Below are 12,495 nucleotides of genomic sequence, written 5' to 3' on the forward strand. Positions count from 1 at the left end.
CTAGTAATTACAAAGAAAATAATGAATGCATAAATGTATTCTTGGAGAAGAGTATCATTTTCCAATCCTACACAGTATAACATTGTGTGTCATTTTAAATAGGAAATCAATTCATAGGGAAGACAGTCGTGGCCCTAAAACCTTGCTTCAAAAATACTTGCCACATAATACAGTATGTTTATCTGCTAATTAACCCTCTCTAAATTAGGAAATGGTTTAAAAGTAGTTACCTAAATTCTTTAGGAGAGATAGTGGAAGGATAATTCCAATGGACACAAATAGGACAAGGTAGTTTCCATTCAGGTACCATTCCCTAAATATGGAGGAAAATGTGTATATCATATTAGGTTTTGTTGCCTGTAAAATGTTACACTGGTATAGCAACACTTTTTTTTTTTTAATACAAGAGACATATTAAGCATAGATACATACCCAGAAAACTCTTCAAGTCCCATGAATGTTCGTATTACTTCCGGAAGTTCATATTTAACAATAAACAAGTAGCTCGACATTGCTGAAAAACATAAAACAGAATCATGTCTCTTTTTGACAATAGTCGTTCGCTGCTACCCTATTTTACTATTAATACATGGTGAATATGTCGCTATTCTTTAATTATGACCGATAACTGAATTGATAAAACATAATAATATTTCATTAAATATATAGTGTAGATACATATTACATACAGTATGTTTGTAAATGTATATTTTTGAAATGTAACATTTCCCAACATTTTCAAATGCTATTTTTCAAAGTGGAATGCTTAACATTTAATTCTAACTTGTTTTTATACTACTGAGACCCATGCATTAAAATTTCAATATATGCATATGAGTAGCTCTGCTGATCCATAAACCTTGGTCCACTGCAGACGCACTTACCAGAAAGCCCTCCTACTGTCTCTGTACGTTCTTCCTATTTACTAATTAGATTGTAAGCTCTTCAGAGCAGGGACTCCTTTTCCTAAATGTTACGTCTATGTCTGAAGCACTTCTTTCCATTAAGAGTTATTTGTATTATTTGTTATTTTTATAATTGTCACGTGTATTTCTGCTGAGAAGCGCTATGTACATTAATGGAACTATATAAATAAACTGATATAAGAATAACACAAGGCACTGCGGATGATTCTAAATGCTATTTAATGAGCCAAAAACTTAGCGATGTTTCGACCAAAGCAGTCTTTTTCAGTGACCACTCGAAAAAGACCGCTTCGGTCGAAAGTTTTTGGCTCATTAAATAGCATATAGAAACATCCGCAGTGCCTTGTGTTATTCTTATATCAGTGTATGATTTGGATTCCCAGCAGGACTTCTTTCAACGCAAGTGCACCGGTAAATATAAAAGATTTTGGAATATATGGTGTGCAGTAGTAATCCTCCTTTTACTATATAAATAAAGACATAAATACATACATTTCAATCTAAATGATTATTTTATGGATTAATATTATTTTAATACTATTTATAATTCAAATTAGGAAGGTTTGAAAAAAAAGAAGAGAAATTTGATTTATCGACGAGAGACACTAACTTTCTATGAGAGAAAAGTGCAGAATACAAGATTGAAAGAAGATTAGAACTTCAATTTGAAAAGATTTTTGTCGCCCTTATACTGTGTAGTCAGTAATAATGTATGCTTATTTTGCATTGACATGATATGCAGCACTGACATTTTTCTGGCTGAATGAATCTGCTAAAAAATGTTTACAATTTAATTTTTGATACCTGAAACATTTGAAGATTAAGGATTTTGCCTAAGGTCACAGCGGTCTGGAATGCAGTTCTTAATGTACATACACTGACACTTCTGAATGAATATGGTAATACTGTACCATTAATATAACACTAATATAGCAGCAAGGCAATGCTCGGGGGGTCTCCCTCATGTTGTATATCATCTACCTTGAAAAGAGTGGACTAGTTATACAAAACTATACTTTAAGTGCTCACTGGGTAATTTAGGGGTGTAATCAGAAGGGGTGTAATCATTAACACGAGTCCCAAATGGGCCACAGCACCAGAGAGAATGCGGAAGAACGCAATTCTAGTGACTAAATTGAATTCCGACAGAAAGTTTGCACATCTATAGCTGATGCAGGGATACAACGTTACCTTAGTTAGGCGCTACCTAAAATTGGTTTAACGCCCAACCAGACCCTGAAATAGGGCTTGGACAGGGTCTGGATGGGAATATCAGTACAGTTAGGTATGATTGAACTAATTCATGCTATTTCCTGGTGTTATTTACCTCTCTTCTCTTTCTCAACTTGAGCATAAGACCTATTTCTGGGTCCAGACCGGAGTAACGCCAAGATATACTTAACGTCAGGTTATTGGAGGCATATCACAATATTACGCTATAGTAACAGCACATTAAGCCTATGCTTATGAGATGTAGTTCAGACGTGGTTTTTGCATATAATTAGTTTGGAGGATACCATGTAAACTCAGGGAACAGGTTTTAGGTAATGTTATACAGGCATACCCCGGTTTAAGGACACACTTTAAGTACACTCGCGAGTAAGGACATATCGCCGTATAGGCAAACAGCAGCTCACGCATGCGCCTGTCAGCACGTCCTGAACAGCAATACCGGCTCCCTACCTGTACCGAAGCTGTGCGCAAGCAGGGAGACTACAGACCCTGTTATAAATGTGTTATTTACATCAGTTCTGCACGTATATGATGTTTGCAGTAAAGTACATGCATCGATAAGTGGAAAAAAGGGAGTGCTTCACTTTACGTACATTTTCGCTTTACATATGTGCTCCGGTCCCATTGCGTACGTTAATGCGGGGTATGCCTGTATTATTAGCCCTGATTTAAAAGAACTCTGTGGATGTGGGCCTTAGTAGCTAATAATGACCAAGATCCCGAAAAAAAAGATTATGATGCCGTGTAATCCTAATGTTTGATTTAAACTTTAGAGGATAAGTAAATCATAAAAATAGTTGGCTATAGTTTCCAAGCCATACATATGTATATTTAACATTTAATGTGTATATTATAGACTCAATCTGTCTCTGAGTAATAACTGAAAGAGTTAAGCAAGCTTTGTCATTAATCCTAATAATCAAAACAAAATGTGCTGACATTTTTTGTGGTGGGAAATTTTCTTTAGAATGCATTTAATGGATTGGATTAATACTATGTTTTCTTCAGTAATATGTTAAAGTTTCCGACTATCATTGTTTTCCCACGAGGTCATATTGTTAGACAATGTTTTACCACAAAAGGAAGTATCAACTATGTTTCCGTATGTGCAAAGATTGGGGAAACATTTAGGCTATTAGCTGAATTATCTATTTAAAGACATATTGTGGCAGATTTTGTCAAGACATCTGGTTACAGAAATGTAAAGCTATTTTTTTTGCCACATTTCGATTTAATATGAAATAAAAAATAAAACCGGAAACTGAAGGTGTGTTAGTATATAAATATATGAAACAAGCCTGTTAATTGCAGTATTACAGTATCTCTTACCTCCAATGTTCTGCATTGTGATAGATATAAACGCTGCAATTTTCCCTGGCCATCCAAAGGCTTTTTCACCTAATTTTTCATAAATTAATGAACCTATGTATAAAAAAAAAACAAAAAACACTTTTATCTTGTTGGATCCAAGAAGTAAAAAAGGTCATAATATGTGAGCAGTAGGGCATATTATGCCGGTTCCTTTGGTCCGCGGATTTCCTCGAATCAATCTCAAAAAGGGCGATTCGCGTTTTGCAGATTTTTTTAGTATTGCCAATACAATCCGTGGATTCCGCAACCCGTGGATGGATTTATAGAATCCAATCCATGGATTCAGCAATCCATTGATGGATTTTTAAGAATCCACCCACGGATTGCTGAATCCATGATTTTGATTCAACAAATCCATCAACGGATTATATCCAATGACAGTTTTTGATGAATCCATGTGGATTAAAACCGACCAAATCCGTTTGCGGATTTTACACCATGAAACAGATTTTGGGGGGAAAATCCACTAAAATATGGGAAACGGATTTGGGCGTTTATTATTTTCCCCTATTCCATATGATGAGAAGCAGGGCTATATGCAGTCATTGATACAGAACTACCAAAATTATCTTGAAAAGAACATAATGCATGTTTCACTCTGGGTTACCCACATTCTCCGCACACTGAATAGGAGCTTTTAAAAGGCATTACATTCTCTGTTCCCTGTGTCCAACTCATCAGCTTCTCTAGTGCCCTCATTTTCATTGCCGAGTGTTTTCAACAATGTGAATGAATAATAAAGTACAAAAGTAAGGAATGATATCATAGGATGACTTGTAACATTCCTTTATATACTGTATATAACATATACTTAATTTTATTATTGGCCAGGTGAGTCATCTTTAAAGCACACACATCTTTCAAATGTCTCTTACAAACCGATGGAAATCATTCTGATTTATACGATTCAAAGCAATTAGAATAATTGTAATTATAATGCACAATGGATTATATGTCATACTCTACCTCCTTCCTTTGCCGTCTTCAATAAAAGATGGACAGAATACAGAGATAAAATTGCAACTCCAACAAGAAGGATCCTATATGAAGCAAACATTTGTTTAATTTGCAATTGAGATTCTTGTAACATATTTGATTGAAATTCATAGAGTATCATAAGCACAAATGTACTGTAAACAAAGTATTTGTAGTAAATGTTATCACTGGAGGGGATATATACTGGTTAAGAAAGTGTATCTGAACATATGTCTTTATGTGCATAGATTGGCACATTTTGTTGCAGATTTGGATCTGCCAGTAGCTTTAGTCTGGGAGAGGGGGGGGGGGGGGGGGGGTGAGAGATTCAAATAAAGCAGTGTCTCCAGTTGTATACATTATATATCCCCTCCAACGTCCCTCCAAACAAATTGAGGAGACCTGCCTATGTTGAAGAAGGAGCACACCTGAGGTAACCGGCTGGGAGATATGCTAAAAGCTATGCAAAGTATATTACAGAGTCCCAGTCCTCACTTTCTAAAAGGAATTCTATACCAACTATATAGAGTTGATAAGCCTAAGGCACCAACTTAATGACTGCAATGGTGTCAGACCCAAAATAAGTAGAACCCACAACCACTGCTTTTCTAGGCCACAGCTCTAGCAGTGTGATAAACCAGCTGATGGCTCGCACCACTGTCACTTCATACGTTTGAGCTGCTCACTGCCCACACATGTAGCTAATCTAGCAATTAGCATATCTCACAGGTATCTCAGGTATGCTCCCCAAGGAAAATGAAACTGTCAACCAGGCAGCTCCTACTCATGAGTACTCATGCTGGTGCTACATGATGGATATGCACAAAGATGGCTGCCTACAGTATAACAGAACAGGGACAAACAATTTCACTGTGCCATCTTCCAGACATACTGCATGTTTATTTGTTATTTCAAAAGTGGCTGCTCCATTCTGGATGTAAAACTACAACGTCCTGTTATTATAGCATTCAGTAAGATCTGCTCTAGGACATGCATTGCATTCTGTGATAAATAAGGTATTAGTAACGTGTTCTTGGTAGTTCTTCTAAATGTAAGATCTGAGGGTAAATTTTCTAAACTAATTAAATACTAGTAATTAGTTCAGCTGTAGTAAATACTAGTAATTAGGGTTCACAGAGTTTAAGCGTGTGTACATTTACCAGCAACACAGGCTTTTGTAAATCAAATTAAGATGCCAATGCAGAACAATGTATTTTTTCAAAACATTAGTGCCATCCTATACTGTCACCCAAACTATAAAGGATGCAGTACTATAACACATTGTCTGCCCAATTATCACTCTTCCATTTGAAACACATGCTGTATTTAGAGCTGAAATCACAAAATAAGTTGCCCAGATCTTGGGAAAGGAAAGGCTAAAACAGGCTTCTTTCTTAATCTCTCTCTGTCACATGGGCCAGTTACACATTGCAGGGGTGAGTTAAGGCTATTTAATTACTTTGCCAAATGTGTTAGTATTGTTTTGAAGGTGAACTGCAGAGTACTGTATACATAAAATACTTGTGTTTTGTATCACCTGTAGATAAGTAAGGAGCCCATCCTGCAGTGCCATTCAGTGAACCCAACTGCCCATAATCTATTGAAAAGAGTCTTTTAATGCTGCGCTATTCACAGTAAGTCTCATCACATGACATCAATTAAATATTTGCTTTATTTATACAAATGTTTCGGGGAAACCCACTTCCTCGGATGGCTGCGAATATTGCACCTGACCAAGGTGGCTCCCTCAAATGTTGTGCGCTTTAACTTTCTGCAAATAAAGTAAGTATTTCATTGATGTGTTGCGATGAAACCTACTTTGAATAGTGCGGTATTAGAAGACTCTTTTACCTAGTATTACTGTTGATGGCAGCAGTGGGATCCCGGCCATTCTTGGAAGCCAGGACCAGCGCATTAAAAACACAACTCGACAATCATCCGAAAGGAAAAAGGATGGTGGTAAACTCAACTTTTATCTTTACTGCCCATAATCCCATTATTGATTATTGAGCATTTCTATCAGAGAATTGTAATTTACAAGAAAACGACTCCTAGCTCTTGCTAATAGCGTTCTGTTTTCTATTATTGTTTGAACCAGACTATGTTTAAAATCTGTCAAAAACTCAGAATAATTACTAATTAATCAGGAAGGTCATTAACAATCTATTTACTTCGAATTAGACACTACTGCTGTTAATTCAATCATCTCTTGAAAATTGCGATGAGAAAGATGGATAGACTGTCATCTACATTATTACAATTATTAAACTGTTAAAATCTATAATTTGTTTGCTAAACATACAAAGGAAGTACTGTACTTAGATAGAGAGGAAGAAGCAGCCATTTTTTTTACATAACCATGACAGATATAACAGTATAGAAATAAATGAAAAGGGACAAAATGTTAACAAAAAATCCTCAGAATTCTGTATTTAAATAGTAAACATATTTAATGTATAATCTGTTCGTCAGCAAGAGCAAATACTTTTTCAGCACTGAATAGAAGGTATATAAGTGGCCTTATTGCCAAAGCCTTCAGGCAGCCAAGTCAAGCTTTTTTTTTTCTCTTTTTCTTTGATTCATTTGGTGCGGTTTCTGCATTAATTTGTACTGCCAGGAGAATTTGATAAATAGCCATCTTGGCTACTATAGACGAGTTTGCAAGATAAAATTTGAAGTAAGTCTTAAGTCAAGCAAAAATCTACATTCGTGATTCATTCATTTGGTTTACAAAATTACCCAACATAAACAAACGACAGTAATGGCACATTATTACTTAGTACTGTATAATGGCCTATATAAATGATTGGTTGTGAGCTGTATTTTTTTTATGCTTTGTCCCAGTGTTTATACTATGAATATTTGTCATGGAATTTTTTACTAAATGAATGCCGATTCAGTGGAAATATAGTTTTTTGAGAAACCAGCGCATAATAAGATACAATGTGTCACTGGATTTGTATAATACATCTTAACCAATTTAATGTAGTTTTAGAGAAAAAATGAATCTCATGAAATACTTTGTAGAGCATAATGTCATCCCTTAGAGTTCCGCAGCAACTCTTTTTTTTTTTTGTTAGCACTTAACAATAATTCAATCAACCAATTTTCAATCAAAGAAATTGAAAATCCTAACAACTGATCCCACATTAATATTAGGTGTGTTTAACTGTAATGGTGCAGAAAGCTACAATCTTAATAAGCCATCTCACCAGGGATTACGGATACTCTCTTAAACCCCCCAAACTACCAATAGTAGACCAAAGAAACCAACAGATTTCAGTAATCGGACACCAACACCATTAATGCTGTACTAATCAATGCAAGATCCATAATATAAAAAATAATAAACAATAATAAACAAAGTCCATATACTCTTCTGCCTCATTGCAAATTCCAGACCCACTTTTGCCGCTATCACATGTACTTGGCTCAGAGACTCTGATAATCCCATTACCAATCAATTATATCCCCCAGAGCACAAGATATCCACCCAATACAGACAGAATTGCAAGAAGAGTGAAGGACCGGCCCTTAACTCAAATAAGGATGTACAGTAAGATTCCCTCACCATCCTCATCAACCGTTGAGCATTTCCTGATGCAAGCTCAATGCAACCAGAGACAGCACCTCTATTCTACTACTATTCTACTTATTTACTGAACTCCAGAACCTCTACTCAACTTCACCTCATAGATTACTGAGCTGGCAGAATCACTCAATGTGAACTATGGAAACCCTATCATTCTAGGGGGTTTAACTTCCACATTGATAATGCAGGAGACATGCAAGTCACAAACCTTCTGGATGTTATGATATTGCTTTTGTATATAGAACTATTTCATGGTTATACCCACACGCTTGGTCACACACTAGACCTCAACTCTACAAACGTTTGCAAAAAACTACAAATATGTCCACCGGGGTTATTAAGAGAAACCAACAATGTCATGGGGAGATAGAAAGCCGCAATATCATCGCCGGGAGATGACATCACAGCTTTCTATTAGTAATGTCAGTGGCCATATTAACATTGTTTTGTAAAGGTTGACCATGTTCCCATATTGTTCTTCTAGCCAAGTGCTCTTAAGGTTAATTTAGCGACAACCTGGGGGGTGGGGGTCCTGGAAACAGGAGCAGTGTGTTTGAGCCCGGTGGGACCCTCTGGAATCACTAAGGTGTGCACAAATACTCTCCCCAAAAATCAAGCAGTTGCTTTAAGGGCAGTACCACTTAATGGACAAAAAAATAAATAAACTGGCACAACTTATCAACCTGCAAAAAGTTAATCACATTTTAAACATTTTAACTTATTTGATCCTTGCAAAATGAAATCCTTTTTTTGGTACTGTGTTCTCTGTATTTCCAATCATACCTGGTAATGTTTGCACCAATCCATTACAAACAACTAAGAAAGGAAACAAGAACTGATTTTTGCTTAGTGATTCTGAGGCCAAAGTTCACTAACGTTCGATGCTGAGCATCGGGGCTCGCTCTGGTGTTAACTATCATTGACTTGAATAGCAGTTAACGCCAGATCAAGCTCCAATTCCCCCTTATCAGAGGTTGGTGAATCTCCGCTTTAAGACTCATGAACAGGCCACAGTTTTAAGAGAGAGAAGACAGAGTCTTTCGCTGCCAAATAGGTTGCATTGCAGAACCATCTGGCAGAATGAGCGATAAATAACGGTTGTACAAACCTTCCAAAGGCATTTATTATAACAATAAAACTTTGATAAATAATGTAATAATACTTGCAGCACCAGATAAATGTAACCTAATAAACATGCCACTTTGGTCCTGGCAGGGATTTAAATAGGTGGTAGCCCACCTAAGCTACAAATGGAACATAAACGCAATTCTAACATACCTTCAAAAGATGCATGTACTCTTTTACCAGAGTCAGAAGCTAAAAGGCTGTGTTGTAATTTAAAATTGAACTATAAAACATTAAGGTCCCTATTAAGAGGCTTCCATGACATTGGGAAGTGGCTGCACAGAATGTTGAATAAGGGCCTACGATCAGACTGTGTAAGCCTGAACATTTAATTAGAAAGGAAAACACATTTAAAGTCATAATAATATATTTTTTCAGAGGCTTTACTAGTCACAGTTTGACCCCTCTACCTCACTTAATCATACTCCTCCCAGCTGATTTTGTGTGCACTGGAGCACGTTTCCTTCCTCAACCTAACACTATATTTAGGCTCTCTAACATCACCCCGGGTGTTTTGTGTCCTTTTCGAAGACCTGTCCAGATACCTAACTCTTAAAAAAATTACTCTCCTGCAATCAATACATGTGGATTTTTTTTTAGATTCTTAAGCACACAAACTCCCTTCAGCTTTCATATCCATAAATGAATTGGGTGGTTAGAATACAAAACACCTAATCTGTGAGGGAAGAAATAAGGAATAAGCAGCAGTCTTCTGTTAGAACCATTTTTTTTAACAAAAATAATACTTTTCACATGTAAATATTAGGAATAATTTAGTAAGATGTTGATTAGTGACAACATCACGAACCAGTGCCCAAACTAAAAACTGATGAGGAAGTGGCAATGCAGCTGTAAGGTCTGTGTGATGTAGAAAATTGTACATATAAATTGAATCTAAACTTGCTGTCTAATAAAATATTAAGTCATTGTGAATACAATTCCTGATGGGCTAGCAGTTTGGGACCTATACTTCTGCTAGGCCCCATAATGTTTAGGAATAACTTTTTGTGTTATTACAATTCAACCTTTTAAACGAGTCTCGTGGAATGCAGGTAGGTAGTCCTCAAAGAAAATGCTCAATGCTACGTAGTAAAATCACTGCATTAGCCCAAGCAAATGGTGTTCAGAGGACAACTGAGTGCTGACATTTTAAGTTGAGCAAACACACAAAGCACAGCTTATATAAGATCTTAGCTGTAAAATGGGAATGGAAAGTGATGTGGTATCAATTGTTTTGTTGAGCACTGCAACATGGTTCAAAATGATCTTTAAATTCCTCTGAAAGGTTGGTGATATTTCCAATTCTCTTCATAAAGGTAGTAAATATGCACTATGTCCCAGTGAACGGAGTCCTAGCTAAACAGTCTGATGCAGCATTCATTATACTTAAACTATATTTGAGTGTTCCTAATTAAACTTAATTGCATGTTTTTTATGTTCTACATTAAGTAAATCAAAGGGTTGTTCCGATTGTCAACCAGTAGCTATAAAAACAATTGTAACAGAATACTATTATACAATACACATTTCCGAGGTTATATTGACACTTACAAAGTAGTGGTTTTAACATTGGCAAAGGTTTATTGGTCTCAGTATTTTTTACTATTGTGTACTTACACAAAAAGTATAATGCCCGTGTTAGCCATGGCATAGGACAGGCCCAGGATTCCACTACCCATTATGGCATTGCTGAGATTAAACACCGACATTCCAAATGAGGTATCCCCAGGATGCTTTTGGTAAACAAATAAATAACATAATACGTTTGTTAAACATTTGTATGGTACAGTGGAGAGAGTTTAAAAGAGAAATGAACAAGTCCAACTTTTTTCATCTCCCCGTGGCTGCCACTAACCCATTGATTTCTCCCATCGTCTGATGATTTTTATCTTTGATGCTTGCATAGAATGGTAGTTAATAATTAGACACATTTCAAAGTTAGGGACACTGTCCTAGATTTACTGAGTTTTGCTATGTCAGTGGATGGTGAGGTCACAGGGTTAAGGACAGAATATTAAATGAGAAATATCAAATCTAACTAGGATACACTTTTCTTCAGGTTAGGATGAAGCTAAAATGATTTGTAAAGGGAGCTCGAGTATATGGTATAGCAAACATCTTGCTTTATTTCTGTGAAGTTCGGAACACATGTACTGTACATTATTCAGCAAATTGCACTGTAACGGATCCCTTCTACCGACAAGCTTCTAATGTTGCTGGCTAACTATATTAGAAGCTCAGCTACTTACGTGTTCTTCTGTGAATTCCTCCAGCTTTTTCTTTCCAGCATGTCCATTTGTAAGAAACCTTTGACTTTCTGCATCTCCTTCATCAGCATACTGACTGCAGATTTATACAGTAAGGGAAGTCAGTCATTTCAAAATTCTTTACATTACTGACAAAATTATCAACTTCCTAACTAGCTGAACCAAAACCATTAACTCCGTAAGTGCATAAGATGCGTTCAATTAATGGCGCATCTTCACAGTTAAGGCCTAAAACTAACTTAAATAACTTGCGTCTCATAACATTGTATTGCATGTATTTATTTTGTCACAAAGAATAACATTATTAACTAAAATTGAAATTTGTAAGCCACATTATCATCATTTGTATGGTATGTGAGGTTTCTTTTCAACAGCTGTGCTATACAGCAAAAAAGTTAATGTAATGTCGAGCTACCCATAATAAAAGAAAAGAGTGTGAATTATATACATTAATAGTTTAATGGGCTTGCTTATAGAATTAAGAGCAGCATTACTTGTGTGAAAAATGTACTCTTTTGTCCCCATTGTAGTCCGGTATGCTGTATAATGCACCTGCATATACTTTCATTCTGCTTTATACAACTTTCTCACATCTCACCTGCTAATAGTGGCCTTTTCCGAATCTATTTCCTGACAAAACCCATCTTCAGAGCTCTCTCCGCTGTTGCTCTCATCATCACAATCCATGTTGACTTTTTGCAGTTCCATGCGATCCATTTCAAGCAGTCAGCAGTTCACCAATTAACACACCACCTTCTTCAGAGCAAACAATATCACCTTTGCTACCGGTTCTCACACAATATGTTGACTTTCAGAACACTTTGTTCTGCAAACAAAACACAAAGAAGCCATTACAATTTTCCTCAAATTAGATAGATGAGTGTGAATCACTGACTGTGTGTTCCTATGTAGCAACATATTGAAAGGAAGCTGCCATAGCCAAAACTCCTAATGGCTGTGATCAAACTATTTTTACATGAATACAAAAAGAAAATGGTTTAATTGG

The 12,495-nt window shown here is 36.2% G+C and overlaps 1 protein-coding gene across 3 annotated transcripts in view; it reads right to left on the bottom strand.

Annotated features, from left to right (window-relative positions):
• Positions 1 to 12,495, bottom strand: part of SLC38A4 (solute carrier family 38 member 4) — a 114,397-nt gene that overhangs the window by 38,787 nt on the left and 63,115 nt on the right. For all 3 annotated transcript variants that reach the window (XM_075600137.1, XM_075600136.1, XM_075600135.1), the window contains exons 2-8: positions 12,088 to 12,315; positions 11,472 to 11,565; positions 10,840 to 10,955; positions 4,497 to 4,570; positions 3,489 to 3,581; positions 433 to 514; positions 231 to 313 (exon numbers count right to left, since the gene is read on the bottom strand). In XM_075600137.1, the coding sequence (XP_075456252.1) occupies positions 231 to 313; positions 433 to 514; positions 3,489 to 3,581; positions 4,497 to 4,570; positions 10,840 to 10,955; positions 11,472 to 11,565; positions 12,088 to 12,206 (661 nt within the window). In that variant the 5' untranslated portion in view covers positions 12,207 to 12,315. The remainder of the gene's footprint in view (positions 1 to 230; positions 314 to 432; positions 515 to 3,488; positions 3,582 to 4,496; positions 4,571 to 10,839; positions 10,956 to 11,471; positions 11,566 to 12,087; positions 12,316 to 12,495) is intronic.

The sequence above is a fragment of the Ascaphus truei genome, chromosome 5 (assembly GCF_040206685.1).
Source record: "Ascaphus truei isolate aAscTru1 chromosome 5, aAscTru1.hap1, whole genome shotgun sequence".
NCBI classification, from domain to species: domain Eukaryota; kingdom Metazoa; phylum Chordata; class Amphibia; order Anura; family Ascaphidae; genus Ascaphus; species Ascaphus truei.